Genomic DNA, 21,281 nt, shown 5'->3' with positions numbered 1-21,281 from the left:
TACCTATATACTACTTACATATGCCATATAGTTGCATATATATATATAAACCAAATACTTTGCATGAGACAATATCAGCATTATTTACTTACGGATTAGTGGCTTCTTTTTAAAAACAAACCATATGTAGTACAATGGTAAATCTATATTATTCATACCTAAAAAGTACATATGCTTCAGCAGTTTTATTTCTGATTTCACCCTGATTAAAAATATTGTCCTAAGAAGTTCCATTTACAACTGTAAGAAGACATGCTGAAACAGCCTGTGACTATGAATCACAGACAGTAGTAAATACTGTAATAGTGATTCATCAAGAGCTGCCCTCCTAAGCACTAAGGTAGCTCTATACAACCACGAGTAGTAGTAAACAGGTATTTGAGAAAAATGTTTTCTTTGTCCTTCCTTATCATATGTTATAAACATACAATAGAAGCCAAATTCCTTCTTAGTACTTTCTCCTTGCACAATGCAAAGTGTCTTTCTGTGAAAGTATATTGACCTCTGGCTGTAACAAAACATTCACAGTTTCCTCACCATGATTTTCTGAATTAGATCAGATTCACTTAGCTTAATTTTCTCTTTCCAGTAACAGGTTATTAGAAGCATATATGAAAAAGAGAGAAAAAAAATTAAACACATATATTCCAAATGGTAATGTTTTATTGTCTCACAAACAAACATGACTACTATAAAAAGAGTTAAATAAATTATAATCCTCACTAAAGTCACTAGAGGTATTTATATAGAATTATAAAATTTGCAGTGCTATATTGTATCTGTTCACAAAAGAAAACTTTGTTAGTTCAATACTAATCTCAAATATTTATTCACACATGAGTGATGTAATACAACTCAGATTTATAGTTTGGGGAAAAAAAACCCAAACACAACCTAATAAATGCTCTGAATGATAGGAGATGTTTGCATAACCATATCATCTATTATCAGCATCAAATATATGGTAGGAAGCATTTTGAGAGGGATCTATTAGGTTAAGCAGACTGCTAACCAAAACCAAAACTCATAGCAATTGTAGGCAAGAAAATTTGGTCCAAATTACCATAAAAATACATATTTAATGAAGCTAATTTTTACTTTAAAAAAAATCTAGAAATGTTTACAACAGTCTCTCTGAATTTGCTTATAAAATGATGTAAAATACATGATGTTTCCTGCTGCATTGTTCAGCATGTGTATTATTATACTGTGGCTCCTTCATGAACAGTTACAAGAAGTCTTGCTCTCTAGTCCTATTGTGCAGATGGATTAGAGTCCAACTCCATTATTTTTTTCTGCAAACATGGTACCACAACTGATTAAAAATATGATTAAAAATATAAGTATGGCCGTCATTCCTGAGTATATAAATAAGTCACAGGAAACAAGAATGCAAATATAAACCATGAAAATTCCATTAATAAATACATTTTAAAAATAAGTAAAAGAAAATGTACTGAAGCAGATGCCTGTGTGTAGAGATGATTCCCAGAATATTTTGAGTTAATGGATGCAAATAAAAAATGCTAGATACTATGACAAATTTTCACAAGGACTTAAAAAGTATTATTGCAGTTGGAATATATTGTGCCATAGTGTAACTCAGTTAATAGAGATCTGGGAAAGTGAGTCAAGAACATAATGTGTTAACACACAAAAAGAGCAATAACAGTGCCGTCATGCTGAAGCACAGGTAGGAACAAACATTAGGAACACAGCTGAGACACAGAAGTTTTAGTTTTTGGAACAAAATTGCATAATGCAGTGTTAGCTCACAGTAAAAATTAAAACTATGCAAGTTATATTTTCCTGTTCTTGTAAGGGCTATTATTGAAACTGAAATGTACCAACAATGCCAAATTCTGTGTTCTTACTACCCATAACATCAGTCGTCTCCTTTAGCTTTGAACAGCAAATACAGAGTCTCAAATGGGAGCAGCACTAACCTTGGGATCTGCACCCACCAGACATTTATAACCCTTGGTAAAATCTTTCTGAAGCTTATTTCCCTCCTGCACTAAGTATGGAGAGCATACATTAGCACCATGTGTGGCACTGTAATACAAGAAAACAGGAAGGCACAGCAGACATGGGAATACAAAGTACACTGCACCAGCCTAGTAGTCCTCAGTAGAACTCCTCATTTAGAAAAAAAGTATTGGAGCTGCCACTGGTGACAAATCAAAATCTCAATCTAATCTCTACAAATTAATAATGCCAGAGTCTCTCAGGTCTGCCTGAACTAATAATGGACACCTAATAAATTGGAATATTATTTTTTTTTTCACCTTTCAAATGTTAAAGTGGAAGAAATGTAAAATACATACTATGGTGTTTTCTGCTAGATTAAGTACATGTGCTTTTATTTCTTAGTATTAATAGAGTATAAAAAATAGACATCACAAAACCCTAAACAATCAGAACAGTATCTGTGAATCAATACTCATGATTTCTTTTCACCTGTATTACACATATCAATGTGAAGCATAAATAGTGAAGTCTGAAAAACATACGTATTCAACACAGTTTCATACAGATGAGTAAACAGGTATGTTAACAGTTGTTTATACTTGAAGATGTTGGAAGACTAATTTCAATAAGCAGAGAATTTTATGTTCTGAAAATGGCAAAGAGACAAAGTTATCGTTTTACAGCATTTTGGAAATAATAATAAAATAATAAGAAATCAAATGAAGATGGGATTTGGGGAGGTTTGATGGTAGCTTTTTTTCCCTCATAACCTCATCACCAGCATCACTTGAGTATAATTCTACAGATTACATAAAATTAAATATAGACATTTTACTCTGATAAAATCCTTGTCATGCTATATATTTTATTCTACTATCCGATGTTTTCTGTCTTGCTTCCCAAATTTCTCACATGAGTTGGAGTTCCACACATGAATATTTCCAAAGTCCTGACTGGCTGATGGTGACCTGACTGGTTGATGCACAGCTCCATATCCATGTTCCAGTGCTCTCAAGGAAGAACTAGAATGACAGTAACTGCATTTCAGGGGTTCCATGTGCAAAAAGATTATGGATGTGATGAGATTAGAACATCCACAAAGAAAAAAGAACAGTTTCTGGGACAGAATAGCCTATTTAAGTACCATGGAATATTCAATCTGTGCAATTCCCTTGCCATTGTAGTTAAAAAAAAAACAAAACCAAACAAACAAAAAACAGTGTTCAGAATGGGAGAATTAGCTCACTATATGATGCTTAGAAATACTCATTCTTTTTCATGTATAGAAAGTTGCATCTGGGGAGAGGTGGATGGTGTGATTAGTGCCCAAGTTTTATTTATCAATCAATTCTCCAGCTCTCACTGAGGAACTGTAGCACCAAATGAGATGAAGTTGTATGGCTGCCAAAATGAGCATTTTGAGTTGGCTGAAAGCAGGAGTGGGAAGTGAGAACAGATGCAGAAATTTGTGACTTGTCTGTAGGTGGCAATATTACTTGGTTGGTTACAGCAGCTGTGACTTCATGTTGACTATCTTCCCACTTAGAGAGTTTACTGTTTGGCAGACTCCTTCATCCCTTGAAGTCCAGGTTAAAGACTGTAAGCAAAAAATCCTTGCATTTTAAATCTAGACATGCAGAAATAGCTTTGCTTTTCCTGTAATGTTTAAAGCTTATTTGTGGTCAAATTGCTGTTACTGACCATAGACTGCTGCAGGTAAGTTTTGCTTGTCACATGTTTACCAAACGTCTTCTGACACCTTGTGTTCTTTAGGGATATTTTCAATATGCATTGCATGTGTTAACAACAGAAAAGATGAAGAAACAGTGGCTTAGAACTGAGAGTGTTGCTTCTTTTGTAAAATATGGTGCAACATACTTAAGAACAGTCACTCTGAGAACATACAACTTGAGTTAAAATTGTAGCACTTTTTGAAGTTCCTCCGAAGGAGCTGCTGCAGATGTACATGGTAGAAGATCCTCACATTGCTGGGGCAGAATGGGGGATAAGGGGAGGATGGTAAAAAACCCCAAAACACTGTATTTCTTTGAATTTTATGCCTAGCTCTTCATTCTTCACATAAAATTGACAAAAAGTTGCCAATTTATTATGTTATCTTGGTCAAGTTCCAAGTATGCATCACTGAATTTTCAAGGGGAACAAAAATACTGAGTAACAGAATCATCTTTGGAATTTCATGAATAATAATTTTTGAGGAAGCTTTCTGATTTCAAGTTGTGCTGATATTCATGAGAGGAAAACTTCAGATCACATACTTCAGGCTGACGTTCCTTATACATGAGATTTTAGCAGATTGTAATTGCTCATGAAACCATTCCTTGAAGCACCATGAAAGAACTTTAGCAACCTGACATGGTGATACTAAATAAAGATAAAATTCCAGAAATCTATTAAATGTAAGTGACCAGCAATTCCTAGTCTGAAAATCTACCTTTGATGATGAGAAAGGGCTGTTAGTCACAACAGCCATCATCGTGTAGAAGCTGATGGAAGCTCCCTTCTGGATTATAGATGATATATTCAGAATATTTCCCATTCTCTTCAGGTAAATGTATTCTATCCATGCACCTGTTGGAGACAGCAGAAAATTCCAGAGTATTGCTACGTGCATATGCCTTAATGTCCAGTGAATCAGAATAATGCTACAGCAGTGTCTTGGGCTTCAGCGATTTTTATAGGAGACCTTGTGATTCTTTTAGAACTGCAGCTCATTAAATATTTATTGTCAGCGTGCTGCAAATTCCTGAATTTGTTAGGAATCTGTTTTCCACAAGGAAGAAATTATTGAAGAACCTATTGTTTGTAGATCTATAGTGTAACACTAGGGAAGTCACAAAAATTAATCTTGAAGAAAAAGAAGTATCGTTGTTTTGATTTTCTGTTCATCTGCAGACAGACCAGTTAATTTTACAGAATTCAGATTGGAAATAGTAGAGGGTTATATGCAGGTCGTTAACAGCATGTATAATCTCAGGAACAACGTATTCTTGAAAGCTTCATACAACTTTTAGCAATTACGATGTGATATTTGATTGATTTATGCTGGCATTTCTTTCAAACTGAAGTTGTTAAGTAATGAGATGACACAGGATGCCCAATACAACAAAACTACTTACTAAGACATGAAACAGAGAACTGAACTTCTCTCCTTGATTGGCTTTTACTCACAAAAGAGTATGAAAGAAAAATAATAAAGGGAGAAAATACGATGATCAGCCATTCAAGATTACTTCTGCTGAAGATGCAAATCACAAGAAAGTAATGGTTAATGATTACTGGCAGAAATATTATCATCATATGAAAAAGCTTGCAGAGGAAAACAAGCATTAATGTCAGCCATAAAAAAATCACAACAGTAACCACTAATGAGTGTTTATAACAGAAACATTACAACTGTAATGTACCTTGCAATTAGGAATTCTGATTCACTCGCACTATTTTTAACAGTTTTAGTCCTACAAATTTTGCTGATCTCAATCTACTCCAACACTGCTTTAAATCCATTAACATAGGTGACTTGGACTCAGAATAGTAAAATTGTCAAGCACAAGACCATTAAATACGATGTTCTTATCCAATACACAGCTCAGATAAAACAGCCACTAAAAATCATGATTCACTGCACAGTTACATCATACTTCAGATAATCAAATTTTATTGTAACAATACTTTGAGGAAATGAAAATGAGACATAGGTGACTGTCCCTCATATTTTCAAATCTTTAAAATGTTTGTGAAGCATTTGTAACTTCAGTGCAAACTGGAGTCACAAGATCTTGAAAAGGATGAGTAAGGGATAACTCTGGCATAAGTACACAGTTCCAAAAATGTATCTATTCTGGGATCTAGGACTGCTCAGATGTAAAACACTAACAGATTGCCAGACTTTATTCTGCAGCAATTACTCAATCTCTGTGCATCTGAACAAGAATAATCACTATTAATTGTATAAAACATCAGCCAGATCAGCCTGGGACAATGTGGCAAACCCTCCTTCCTGGCAATCTGCCGTGCCAGCGCGGTACAAGAGCACAACCAAATAATTGAACCTGTGAATACTAGTAAATAAGTTATGGTGGTGTTTGAAGACACCACTGCCCAAGATATTAAATTATAAAATATATAAAAATATAAATTTTTATTACAGCAGATTTAGTTGCCAAGCTGCTTTCCATCATATTTGAAAAGTCATGGCAATCTGGTGAAGTTCCCACTGACTGGAAAAGGAAACACAACCCCCATTACTAAAAAGCAAAAAAAGGAAGACCCAGGGAACTACAGGCCAGTCTCACCTCTGTGAGAAGCTCTCATAACTGTGGTCTTAAATAACATTGTGTGTTCCATACTGTAATTCTTACATGTTTAATTGTAAGACATGCTAATTCTTCCTCCCCTTTCCTACATTTAAATGTTCTAAATGAAGAAACTGTAGTTTCTGATGAGATTCTGTAGTGACTTTCACATTTTCTTTCACATTTTCTAAACTAAAGCTCAGGAAATAAATTTTTGTCAACTTCAAATGAGGCTTCTGAAATGTGCAAAATATTATTTATTCAGTTTGGAACTCTAAGTTTTCACAAAATTGTATTCTTAATTCAAATTTCTATATTAAATATGCACTCCCGTATACTGACTTAAGAAGACGAACATTTAGACTGTATTAATTCAATAATTTTTTATCAAGTAATATAGCCCTGAGAGCTTTAACATTGTGTATCAGCTACACATAGACATATTAAAGTACACTAGATGGTCTACCTGCAGTAATATAAAGGAATATGTGGGGTTTGAACAGTATACTAAGGACATTAATAAACTACTAAGAACAATTTCTTAGACAGAGCTTAGGTAATTTGTTAAAGAAAAAAAAACAGATTGATAAACTAAATCTAGGCAACTTGCTTTCACCTTGGTTTTGCTAAAAGTCTAAATACTTATTTTCTACTATTGTATACAAGGGTATTGAAACTGCTTTTCATGTCAGGAAAAACACTGACAAGTTTTAAGAGTATAAAACAAGTTTTTCCAGCTGCTGATCATGCCATTGGGATAATTTCCTATGAGTTTCCACAGCACACAGAAAAATGTAACATTTCTGAAATCTATTGAGAATGTCTTATAGTAGTACAGCAGTGAACACTACCAATGACACCAGTCTGTAAAGTGTGGATGTATCATCAGATGCAGGATCTCTACTGCATCAGGCAAGTAACTGCTATTTGAAAGTTATTAAACTGTTAGTAGATAATACAACTGATACATAGAAAGAAGGTCATGAAATGATCTTTTGTGTAGTGGAAGGAAGGAATGAATGAATATTCAAGTCCAAGCTGTGCTGGTTGTGTGGGAAATATTGGTCCATAAAAAGATCCTGATAATTTCAGTCTTAATTAGTGTAACAGATGAACAGATGACTAAATAGAAAAATCTAGTACTGGAAGGGAAAAAATGCTACATCCAAGTAATTGTGCCACTACAACCCACACAAGTGGGAGACGATTTTTAAGTTTGAAATATAAATTAGATAGAAATAAGATTATCCATTTACAGAATGGATTAAAAAAACTGTATTTTATTTAAAGCGTCATTTTAAACAATTGATTAAATTAGTGATGTTCCTAAAAAGCCCTTCTTGCCACAGGTTGTTTAAGCTTTTGATACAGAAGAGGTATTGAATTTTACATTTTATTGGCTTTTTGTCGTCTTTAAAGAACCAAAAACTTTGTTTACATAATTGTGTCCCAGTGGAAAATGATCTTAAAGTTTTACTGAAAGGAAAAATTTGCATAAATGAGATAATTCTGAGCTAGTGTGATATTAGTACTGTCTCTGACATAACAGGAATAGGGATCATAGAATGTGTGTATGCAAAGCCACTCACTTCTACTCTGGGTAACACAGCATTAAATTTCTCTTGTAGAAGATGAACTGCCCTCTGGCCATGTGGCTGAGGCTCAGTATTGAGTTATCAACATAATAATATGGTATATCAAATGAATTTTTAACCAGTTTTGGCTTCATTTATGTATCAATGCAGATACTGTTACCTAAAGAAGCATGTGGAACTCAGATGAGTGACTGAGCTACTTAAGGACTTTGAAATATCTATATCTGGCATGCAGCTTTCCTACTGTAATGCTTCACCAGCTGACCCTTACTATCTCAAAAGAAAGGCGACACCATTTGCAGGCCCTGTAACACTACTTCGTTTTGTGTAGTAAAAGCAGCATACACAAGGAGTCAAAACATTTTCAGATTCTTTTTATTAACATTTGTAATAGATTAAGTGGAGTTAGCAGGGCTGGGGAAAAAGTGGAGTTGACTTTTCAAAGAAAAAACACAAAACAAACCCTAAACTCTTTACCTTTCCCTATTGTCTGATTATGAAAACTACGAAAAACTCTAAACCTCCAAATAGTTTTGATTTGCATGTGTCATGGTAGGATGCCAATATAAAATTAATTCAAACTTGGAAAAATATATATTATTGGTCTTAGCCATGCATTATTTAGAAACAGTGCCACAGGAAATTCCATGGGAACACACAGATTATTATTGCAATGGTAGGTAAATGGAATGAAGCAGAACTCAATCTCTCTCTGTAGTCCTCAATATGAAGTTAAAAATCAGTGATTTTTTTTTTTAACTTATGGATCACAAGAAAAATAGTGTAACGTATTTCCAGGCAAATATATTATTATTTCACATATCTTAAATCCATTTTGCAATGCAAATTACCTCTCTCTTGTTTTCCTTTGTTTATTTTGTTTATTTTGCTTTCTTTAATAACCAGTTACCGCACACATGAGGCATTAGCAAAACTGAATATTAGATACTGGACTGTGACCTCTCTGCACTGACTTTTTTAATTCATTTGACATATATTTATCATATAATTCTTCAGAGTAAGGATTGCCTCTCTGGACACAATCTGCATACAGTGGTGTTACTGTCTCATCTGAAGCCCCATCTGTTATTGTCATTCTTATTTGAGGAATCTAATAAAGTTCAACAATGGCAAATATACAGTCTGCACATAGAGAGGAATAAACCCATGCATCAGTACGGGTTAGGAGTGGATCTCTTGGAAAGCAGCCCTGTGGAGAAGGACCTGACAGTCCTGATGGACAACAAGTTAAACAGGAGCCAGCACTGTGCTCTTGCGGCCAAGAAGGTAAACTTACCCCAGGGTGAATTAGGAAGAGTACAGTCAGCAGATCAAGGGAGGTTTTCTTCCCCCTCTATTCTACACTAGTGAAGCTACATCTGGAGTACTGTGTCCAGTTCTGGGATCCACAGCTCAAGAGAGACAAAGAATAACTGGAGAGAGCCCAGCAGCGAGCTACAAAGATGATGAGGGAACTGGAGTATCTTTTTTTGCAAGGAGATCAGAAGAGATCTGGGGTTCTTTATCATGGAGAAGACTGAGAGAGGATCTTCTCAAGGTTCATAAATATCTAAAGAGTAAGTGTAAGCACCAAGAAGATGGGGACAATCTTTATTTAGTGGTGATAGGCTGCCCAGAAAGACTGTGGAGCCGCCTTCTCTGGAGATACTCAAAACCTGCCTGAGTATGGCCCTGTACAACCTGCTCTAGGTGAAATTGCTTTAGCAGGGGCGTTGGACTAGATGATCTCCAGAGGTCCCTTCCAACCTCAACCATTCTTTGATTCTGTGTGATTCCAAAACAAGACTTGAAATGGTAATTGCAAATAGCATCAGTAAGCTTTCACTTCTGTACTAGAATTAGATTCTAGGACATTCTGCCCTCATAGTTCTGCAATGCATACAGAAATCAAGAATCTAGAATCAAGAATCAAGAAGGTTGGAAGAGACCTCAAGGATCATCGAGTCCAACCTGTCACCCTACACCTCATGACTATCTAAACCATGGCACCAAGTGCCACGTCCAATCCCCTCTTGAACACCTCCAGGGATGGTGACTCCACCACCTCCCTGGGCAGCACATTCCAATGGCCAACCACTCTCTCTGTGAAGAACTTTCTCCTCACCTCCAGCCTAAACCTCCCCTGGCGCAGCTTGAGACTATGTCCTCTTGTTCTGGTGCTGGTTGCCTGGGAGAAGAGACCAAACCCCTCCTGGCTACAACCTCCCTTCAGGTAGTTGTAGACAGCAATGAGGTCTCCCCTGAGCCTTCTCTTCTCCAGGCTAAACAGTCCCAGCTCCCTCAGACTCTCCTCATAGGGCTTGTGCTCAAGGCCTCTCCCCAGCCTCGTTGCCCTTCTCTGGACATGCTCCAGCAATTCAACATCTTTCCTAAACTGAGGGGCCCAGAACTGGACACAGTACTCAAGGTGTGGCCTAACCAGTGCTGTGTACAGGGGTACAATGACCTCCCTGCTCCTGCTGGCCACACTATTCCTGATGCAGGCCAGGATGCCATTGGCTCTCTTGGCCACCTGGGCACACTGCTGGCTCATGTTCAGGCACCTGTCAACCAGTACCCCCAGGTCCCTTTCCACCTGGCTGCTCTCCAGCCACTCTGACCCCAACCTGTAGCTCTGCATGGGGTTGTTGTGGCCAAAGTGCAGCACCTGGCACTTGGATTTGTTGAATGCCATCATGTTGGACTCTGCCCATCTGTCCAGCCTGTCAAGGTCCCTCTGCAGAGCCCTTCTACCTTCTAACAGATCAACACCTGCTCCCAGCTTGGTGTCATCTGCAAATTTACTGATGATGGACTCAATCCCCTCATCCAGATCATCAATAAAGATATTGAACAGGATGGGGCCCAGCACTGATCCCTGGGGGACACCACTAGTGACAGGCTGCCAGCTGGATGTGGCACCATTCACCACCACTCTCTGGGCTCGGCCCTCCAGCCAGTTCCTAACCCAGCGCAGAGTGCTGCTGTCCAAGCCACAAGCTGCCAGTTTGGCCAAGAGTTTGCTGTGGGGGACAGTGTCAAAGGCCTTGCTGAAGTCCAGGTAGACTACATCCACAGCCTTTCCCACGTCCACCAGGCGGGTCACCTGATCATAGAAGGAGATCAGGTTGGTGAGGCAGGACCTGCCCTTCCTAAATCCATGTTGGCTGGGCCTGATTCCTTGGCTATCCTTCAGGTATGCAGTGATTGCCCCCAAGACAATCTGCTCCATGATTTTCCCTGGCACTGAGGTCAGGCTGACAGGCCTGTAGTTCCCAGGTTCTTCTGTTCGTCCCTTCTTGTGGATGGGCGTCACATTGGCCAGTTTCCAGTCTTCTGGGACCTCTCCAGTGAGCCAGGACTGGTGGAAAATGATGGAGAGAGGCTTGGCCAGCTCATCTGCCAGCTCTTTCAGCACCCTAGGATGAATCCCATCAGGTCCCATGGACTTGTGAATATCCAAGTGACTCAACAAGTCTCGAACTAATTCCACATGGATTTCAGGAGTACAACACTGCTCCTTGACCCCATCAACCAGCTCAGGAGGCCAGTTATCCTGAAGTCCTCCTGCCTTACTGTTGAAAATGGAGGCAAAGAAGGTATTTAGAATCTCAGCCTTCTCCTCATCCTTAGTTACAATGTTACCCTCCACGTCCAATAAAGAGTGGAGGCTCCTCTTGCCCCTCTTTTTAGCATTAATATATTTATAAAAATGCTTTTTGTTGTCTTTCACAGAAGCGGCCAGTTTAATTTCTAACTGTGCTTTTGCCTCTCTAATTTTTCTTCTACATGATCTAGCAACATCCTTAAACATATCACTAGTTGCCTCCCCCCCTCTTCAAAGGCGATAAACCCTCTTTTTTTCCCTTAAATCCTTCAGGAGCTGCTTGCTCATCCAGGCCGGCCGTCTTCCCCGCCGGCTCGTCTTATGGCATGTGGGAACTGCCAGTTCCTGTGCCTTTAAGAGCTCCTGTTTGAAGTAGGTGCATTTTTGTATCAGGACATGCTCTCCTTCAGGGATATGTGTAGATACGTATGTGCATGTCCAAATCCATTTTAAAAGTGATTACAGCAAATTCAATCCAATCACTATCCTTCCTTCTGTTCTACAAAACTAAACTCTATTCCTGCCTCCTCTTTTTGCTGGGAAAAGGGCCAGGCCTGCTAGATACACAGAGGTCTGTAGGAACATGACATTTTTAATCACAGCTGAAAGGAGCACGGCCAGGTTGGCAAATGAGTGAAAGGACATGCAATGCTGAGGTGTCAGGAACTAGAATTACAGTTGCAGAGTGCATTCACTAAGCAGAGAATTTTGGATTGACTGTGCAGCAGCAGCTGAAGGTCTTGGATGAAACCTCCATTTCCACTTTCCAATCCTTAAGGGTGAGCCAAATGCCTTCAGTCATGCATGGGAATTCATTTACTCAGGATTACTCACTGTCATGTTTTTATGGCTAATAAAAGGCCATAAAAGCATTACAGAGGTCACCCAATGTTACCACCTGGAAAACTTTCCATTTAAAATTCCAAGAGAGTTCACAGGAACAGGAAGGATCCCTTTATTTCAAATTCTCAATAAAAGAGGGACCACACACAGTGTTAAGATTGTTCCAAAGTCTAACTGATAAAAAGGAGAAAGGAAAAGCTTTCTCTGCTTCTGGTTTGAACTCACTTGGCTTCAACTTTCAAATACACACTTCTGATATACTTAAAATCTTTTTTCAAAGCCATATTTTCCTATCAGATAATTATAGACCCTCTTACTCATTAACATTATCCTACTTAAGCCCAGCAGGGTTACTTCTTTGATCTATGACTTTGGTACATCTTTTCTATTCTTTTGGACATAATAATTTAAAAACTCCGAAGAGCCTATGTCTACCTTATAAGATCTATCTATCATTTGAAAGAAAACACTTAGAATCCATTCAGGCTAAGAATGATCTCACATTCAGTCTTCCTTATCCATGTGAGTATACTTGTATTTGAGGAACTATATACTGAAAGTCAAAGAACTGCAATTAAAAATTAAGAACACTTTCTGTGAATTTTGATCAAGTATTACAGTTAGAACAGTCCTTCCACCTTTTAAGGAAAAAAAATTGTCCCTGTCATGGATTTTGTTGAATTCTCTCAAGATATTCTTAAATAAAAATGATAGATATAGTGCAGTCTACATCAATACATGCTTAAAAATGGTAAAAAATTCCAAGGATTAATTCACTGGATGTTTGATAATTTTTATGTTTATGCAAACGTGTCTGGTGATTGGATATTACTTGAAAAGTTACTATACATAAGCAATAAAAATTCAATTTAGAAGTATGTAACAAACTCCTCCCTTGCCCCGATTTCTTCAGTTCACCTTTTCTGTGTCTTTCTCTGTGCAAAAAATTGCTATAATATTCAACGATTATTCAGTAATTTAATCACTGCCAGTTTTGTTCCCTATTCACCTAATTTGGTATGAAAGCAAAAGCCAAGGCTTCATTGGCATCCTAGAGCTGGTGAACTACAGAGCAAATAAAGCAGCATATTTTATAGCTCAAAAACACAGACAACATTTCAAAACATTTATTCAACATTCTGCAAAAACTTGCCCATGAGCAAAATACATAGAGTTATTTCATTGGCAAGAACAAAAGAGAACTGTATAACTGCATTTATACTCGTTCTTTTTATCTTCCACACACAGTATGTCAGCACACTAGTAGAAAGTTTTAGTTTGGTTGTAAATATTGTTCAGCTGAATCAGAGTTCAGAGAATGCTACAGCAACAGGTCTAGATAGTTTAACCATCTGTAGATTGAATTAAGAATGCAATACTGTCCTATATAAGCAATAATAATAAATTTCATTTTTCAACTGCACCAACATTTTAAAACTTGTTTCTGTGACTAGCTCTCACTTTCAATTTTGGATATAACAAAGTTACTTTAGGAACATTCCAAACTTAAGTGAAAGATTCTCCGCTTGCAGCCTTTGAACCAAGTGTAGTCTTCGCTGGTCAGAAAGATGAGCTTTCACTTGAAATATTTAAGGAGAAGAGAAACTGTTTTGGCTTAATGTAACTATTGGTAAAAAAATATTACATAAGTACTATTATGTTGCTCAAAAATGGAAATCACAGACCAGGAAAATGGTAGACAGAGTCTCACATAAACTATGTCAATTCCAGAAGAGTTCAAATCAAAGACCACACCAGATGAGACATTCTACTTCAGAACACAAATAATGGAAGCACATAATTTCTCAATGTTCTCTATAAAACAATTCCCTATAGAATGAGTGATTTACTATCTATCTGAATCAGTGTCATGACTGTGTTATAGGTCTGCCATTTTTAAGCACAGCTATGAATATGCAAACATCTGTAAGAAGACTGTATTTTGCTATTTGATTATCTGGAGTAAAAATTCTGAATTAGCCATACAGAAAGATAGTGTCTCAAACTTCAAAAAGCAAAGAGAAACTCTGCAGATTGTGTAATGAAATTGAGAATACTAGCTCAAATACTAAAAGAAAATTATTTTTTAAAAGGGAAAGAAAAAACGTACGTAGAAACAATCAGTTGCTTTCATCATTCCATCTAATTACAGCTCTTATTCCTACGGTAACTGACTTGTCAAACTGTAACCTTTCCCTGCTAAACTTACTTTTGTAACAAAACACAAAAATGGAAAAACTAAATGGGAAAATAGGCTCACTTTGTAGTTACAAACTACTTGTTCTTTGTGAGGAAAAATAAATGAAAATGGAAAAAGGGGGGAAAAACATTAGAGGTGGGAAATAAAGAACTCCCAAATATTTTTTTTCCAGATTTCTATAAATTCCACTGTGTTTTGAGAAAAACTAGACAGCCCAAACATAGTCAAAAGGGCTACTGGCAGCCATTATGGTCAAGATGAAATTGAAACCCTTAGCAGGGATTGTGTATGAAAATTTATGCCCGATAAGATTAATTGCTTTAATTGCTTTTTCTTCAGATTATTTTTAATTTAAAATTTAGAATCTCCCCATCTTTCTTATCACCTTGGAAAGCAGCAATTCCTTTAAATTACATAAGAATCTAGAAATAATCTATCTCTAAATTAATTTTCTCCTTACAAAAAGATTAGACACAGAATATATATTTAGTTATTTTAGACATTAAAGGCTGATTTACCTTGTCACCTTCAGAGAAAGTTACTCCATCAATGGCCCTTTTCCATGTAATCTCTGGGATAGGTTCTCCTTCTGCTTCACAGATGAGCATGGCTTTCCCATTCTCAAACGTGGTTTCATTTTTAAGTTGTATTATTTGAGGCTGTACTGTTGAAAATACAAATTACATTACTCATTCTGCACAAAGAATGTCATGTCAAAATTTAGCCTTTAAATAACTTTTTGTTGTTGTTGCTGTTGTTGTTAAAGCATATCCATGTTGGCTTTTTTAATTTTTATTTAGGATTAACATAACCACTATACCACAATAAACTTTTCTGACTTCAAGTTGCACAGCCATCATTTCTGTATGTCTGATAACCTGGATTCCTGGCTCAGCAAAGCTGACAGCATCAGCGCTGACTGCTCCCTCACTGGGGTAGTGTGAGATGAATCCCAGCTGTAGAAGCTCTTGCCCTGGTAGCTGTCTTTGTGTGCTTTCACCCTAGCTTGCTGTCTCTTATTGACCAGCCAGCCCTTGCACCTCTTAGTCACTTCAGAAATTAAGCAAAGATTCAGTGATGATGATCCTGCACCTCGGCAGGAATAACCATGCTCCAGGGCAGGTTGCCTAGAGAGCACCTCTGCAGAGAGGGCCCAGGGAGTCCTGATGGGCAAGATGATGACTCAACAATTCATTCTTGAGTAGAAAAGGCTGCAGGAATCTCAGTCATGTGTATAAACACCTCACAGATGTAAGAACAAATACTGACAGAATCTTCTCAGTGGCACCATGTGACAGGACAACAGGCAATGGGCATAAATTGAAACACATGAAGAGCAAAACATTTTTTACTGACAGGGTGTCTAAAGAATAGAACAAGCTGACCAGGATACTATGGAGTCTTCTTCCTTGGAGTTATTAAAAACCTAGCTAGACATGGTCCTGAGACACCTGCTCTGGCTGACCCTGCTCTGAGAAGGGGATTGGACTAGATGATCTCCAGAAGTGCCTTCCTGCCTCAAGCATTCTTTGATACCATGATACTGTGTGTTTGTCTTCAAATACAAATTATTTGGGGGAAAAAAGTATTCCTGAATTTTGATTTTTAACAATATCTAATGGCCTTGCATGAATTACTGATTTTAACAAACTCCTCTGAGGATGAACATATTTTACTGGTATTAACACTATTAAGAACTAAAAAGTCCTCTGATACAAAGCTATTAATCCATACTTCTTGAGTAAATTTATGGTAAATTACAATAAAAATCCAGATACTGTTTACATTCTTCAAATCATTCCACTTTATAGCCACAAGTACACAGCAAGTACAGCTCTCAATCTACACTGTACCTTGTCAGGTTATTTACATATGTGATACTATTTCTGTTACATGTGAATAATTTGGAAGACTTATCTGTACAATATCATTAGAAAAACTGTTGTAGAACTATGCATAGAATATTACTCTTTTCCATGGCATTGAAGTATCTTCGAAAAAGACGTTTTGGTCCTATATATTCACTGGGTATAACTATTAATAAGTTTTCTTTGAATCTATTCACTTTACACATTGAGATGCTCATCCCACTGAAAAATCTAGCATGTAACGAGAATATGATTCCATATGCTTGGACCCAGAAGCAGTAAATTAAGTTTACATGATTCAATTAAATTTTGGAAGCTCTTAACATTGATTTTGTCAACATCAGCTACATTTGTGGAAAATAATGTATTTTCTCTGTAGTATTCCAGAATGTTGCTTTTGAAGAAGTATTACTTTAATATATTCTATGTGAAGCAGGGAGATAACCTAATTCTAATGGGGTTACTAAAGTATATGCTATGAAGAAGTCTAATATTGGCTTATGTTAGTGGATCAAAAGAGGATCCCTTCAGGTTGGAAGGGACCCTAGGAGGTCATTTTGATCAACTTCCTCATCAACACAGAATCAACAAATCCTGTTCAGACTGCTCAGGGATTTGTTGAGCACCTGTTGTGGTAGGGCCAAACTGGCCCAACACAAACCCAGACAGGTTCTGCTATGTCTAGACATGGTCTCCCCCTCCCTCCTGCAGGAGTCAGGGTAACACGGGAAAAGGGACAAAAGGACAGGCCCCAACATGTCTGGTAAACAGAGTCTCCTTTTGGGGCAAGAGCACATGTACTGGCCACCTCTTCTCCCAGACCAGGCCTATATTTCTGCCTTTTATGGCCACAGCCTGGCAGAGACCCTTTTCATTGGGTAACTGTTTGCTGGCTTTGGTTGCCCTATTGGCACAATCGAATCTCGGGCAAGTGATAAATACAGGCTGATTTGCATTCGCCTTGCCTGCTTGGACCTGCTTTGCCTGAATTGCCTTGCCTCGAGTTGCCTGGTCCAAGACCTGGGATAGAATCCACGAACCCTACTCACTGCAAGCCAAGAAGCCATGAGCCTTAGGATCCAAGCTTTGCTTCCCCTTGCAAACAGAATTCACACCGTGCCTCAGTTTACCCAGAATGACACAAGAGCCCTTCGCTGAACGTATCATAAAGCCTGCTGTCCTGCTGGAGCCAGACCAGCCATCAAAGACCATGTGGCACTCCTGCCGGCAAGCAGCCGTGCTTGACGCACCAGAACACCCCAAAAAGCCTCAGCGGCTAATACAGCAGCAGCACCCCCGTATTTGGGGTAGAACCCTTCGTGACTAGTCAGTTTATTGCCTCCTGTGTTAACGGTTCTTGTCAAGTCCCCACCCCCACCCAGTGGTCGAGTGCCATTTTGCACCGAGGGATTCTCTCTTTTCCTGTTATTCCTCATGGTTTGCGTAAAATTGTTAAAATTGTTATATTGCCTAAATATTGTACGTTCCCACTGTAAATACATATTCCAGCTGTACATCAAACCTATTTAATCTGGTTTTGCCAATTTTTCATATTAATAAAAATATATTAGCATTTTTATTAATATTCACATTTTCCATAATAATTTTCATAAATTCTACAACACCACCATCTTGAAAAATGCCAAGAACAGAGACTGCATAGCCTCCCTCATCATCCTGTTACAGTGCCTGGCTGTCCTCATGGTACAAAGCATTTTCCTTATGTCTAGTCTCCTTTCTCATTTTATGGCCACTATTTCATTTATGGCCATTGTCTCACTGATGCTGCGTGCATCACCAAGAAAATAAAATCAGGTTCACACTTGCTATATCCAGAGAAATCATCTGCCTCTCTTTTATTATTTTTTACCACACCATTCTTGGTCTCACTTCTAATTCCTTATCTCTACACTTCACACTTCTGTTGCTTGTCTACTATCTGTTAGCCTTTGACTATTACAAATATTTGTGTATCGACTGCATAGAGATTAAAACCAAGTAATATTTTACCTAACAAGGCACTGAACTAACATTCTGCATCATTAACATATAATCTATGCTCAGTGAAATCGCATGCTGGAAGAAAACACTCTCAGTGATCTGAGGCTTTTGAAATGTCAAATACATCCAGCTTTACTGGACACAGTAGAAGATAGTAAGCAAAGCACTACACCATGACATCATTTTGGATGAAGCAAGCTGGAACTCTTCTCAGTGGTAAAACAAGGGAAGTCAGTTGAAAGAATTGCAAAAAAGAATCTGAGATAAAAGAAAACTATGTTAAACTTGAAAATAACTTCAGTTATTACTCTCGCTTTCAGGATCATCCAAAACCTATGAAATATTTTTCCGTGGCAGTCAGTACTTTATTTCTTTAGCGCTGACTCCTGGTTACAGTATTATCTGTTCTTTCCTTCCTTTCCTTTTCTATAATAGAACACCTGGAAACAAGGAAAAAGCTGTGGCAGATATGCCACTCATAAACAAAATAAAATAAAAAGTATCATAAATAGTATTATAAATATTATTTTATGTCAGAAATTTGCAAAATTTGGAATAACATTATTTCTGTCAGAACAAACAATATGACTGACTCAGTATGATGTATGTTCTAAAATATGTAACTAATATTTTTAAATTTTTAATCCTAGCCCCTTATTTTAAGTTTTTTAGTCCTCATTCAAATGGATCACTACAAGAGAAAAAGTTTTAGCGTGACATTTTAGTCATGAGTAGCTGACATTTAACGGAATAAGCACAGATTAATTGTCAAATATATGTAGCTGATAGTTATTACTAGGAAGAAGAGGGCATGTGTTGGGGATGTTATTTAACTCTCTCAGTTTCATAGATCTCCACTCATAACTTGCCACTGACTAGAAGTTTTTACACTGTCAACTTGATTACGATATTTTTGATACTAAACAATATTAAAACATTTTTGTACATGCAAATAGCAGTATTTACTTCAATATGGCAAGACTATTATTGACAGAAATACTGAAAAAGTCGGTCCACTCTTCCTCCAATTCTTTAACTGTTCTTTCTAAACTGACAAGGACATTATTAAAGTGCATTAATATTTGCTTGATGTCCCTAGCAAATATAAAACAAATGAAAAAACAGGGTCTTGGAATGTAAATCTAGGAAACCTCTAGGTCTTTCTCAGTTTCTTCAGTCATAAATATTGAAATATTTGTATTACAATGTACTTAAAAAATTGTAAACTGAATGACCTGACTAAAATTAAGAAACACTTGAATATAGAAAGGAGTTATGCTTATGCTTCATTAGAATTATTTTATTTGGAAGATAAGAAACTGCATTTTTTAATATTAATAATGATACTGCCACATAAATAACATTTACTGGTTGGAAAGATTGTTCTCTGAGCAGATAAGGTTGGTGTTATGTTCTGTAACATGTCCTCAATGAACAAGTTTCTCTCAGATGCTTTCCTTAGTCTCTTCTGGATTTGTCTCAGACAAGGGCTAAACCCATTCTTCTTTACCTGTAGCATCCCCAAAAAGAGCAACATGGATAGCTGTCTGAGTTTCTAGATTTGTTATTGATTGCTTACAAACAATTTCTTGGAAAAGGTACACAATTCATTGAATTCACAGAGCTCTACCCATACCTTTGACAGAAGAGTTTCATCAGACTTGGGAAGTGGCACATGCATAAACCCTGAGATAGTCTTGGTTATATTTCATCAAAAGAACTGCTGTGAACTTTACCAACATGGATTTACTGGTGAAAGGCGTAGTATGTGTCTGTATCGCTGCCTGATAGGATCTCTTGATTAATAGGAAACACAAGGAATCATGTTCTTATGCTATCTGCCTGTACAGCCACATATGAATCGGGCAACAAAACTACAACTCCATCCACCTGGAAAATGCTGGTATGATTTGAATTTAGTAAACAAGTCAGAGCCCAACAGGAAATAGCTAAGAAATACAACTCCTGATACTTGATTCCTGACATTGTAAGGATTCACACACACCACTATGAAGTGTTGACTTGGTTTAGTGCATGACAAACCTGAGTCTTTGTACATGTTAAAATGGAATTACAACTTCACATTCAAGGGCATTTAAGACTTGTCTTCTGAGAGAACTGGCATCATTGTGTTTATAGAGTGCATAATTTTTATTTTAAAAAGTAGAGAGTTGTTTCAAACAGGTGAGAAGAGAGGAAGAAGGAACAAAGAAAATGTATGAATTTTTTGACACTACATCTTTAATTGACAAATAGCAATTTGTGAAGCTGCAGTTGAAATATTTTGTAATACCTGGGATGTACAGTCACTGATAGTTCCATACACAGGTCCATAGGATTCCCTTTCTAGAGATATCAGTAAATTTTAACTGAAGAGCTTCCACTTACCTATTGAATAGTATCTTAGGACAAAAAAAATCACAAAGAACTAAAACCATATCAAAATACATATTAATCTACTTATTGAGCTCAAAGGGAAACTAATTATGTGTACTATAGGCACTATAAATATAAAAATTTAAATATAAAATTTAAATATAAAATTAAACTTGAAAATAATGGAAAAATTTAGGCAACCTCTCACCTCAGTCTCATTATAGACTCACTACAGACTCTTTGTTTCCAAGATGCATGGGTTTTGAGGGCCTAAATTAACCTAAATGTTTTGAATTTTAACATTTGTGAAACATCTAAGAGGGACAGAACAGGAGAGGTCCATTACAATTCCTCTCATCTGTTTGATGACAGATAATAATAATAATATATATGTTTTTCTCAATAGCCAGTAAAAGTTACAATGACTATAGCTGCAAAAACCTTCCTGCTACACAAGATTATACTTCAAAAGATATCTAGAAAATAAAAATAGTATGTGGTTATACC

General features: G+C 37.1%; 1 protein-coding gene across 1 annotated transcript in view; it reads right to left on the bottom strand.

Annotated features, from left to right (window-relative positions):
* The window catches only part of NCAM2 (neural cell adhesion molecule 2), a 277,781-nt gene that overhangs the window by 96,414 nt on the left and 160,086 nt on the right, over positions 1-21,281 (bottom strand). The window contains exon 9 of the mRNA XM_054393199.1: positions 15,048-15,193. Within this exon, the coding sequence (XP_054249174.1) occupies positions 15,048-15,193 (146 nt within the window). The remainder of the gene's footprint in view (positions 1-15,047; positions 15,194-21,281) is intronic.

The sequence above is a fragment of the Indicator indicator genome, chromosome 1 (genome assembly GCF_027791375.1).
Source record: "Indicator indicator isolate 239-I01 chromosome 1, UM_Iind_1.1, whole genome shotgun sequence".
NCBI lineage: Eukaryota > Metazoa > Chordata > Aves > Piciformes > Indicatoridae > Indicator > Indicator indicator.
This window is presented reverse-complemented; position numbering and strand designations above follow the sequence as displayed.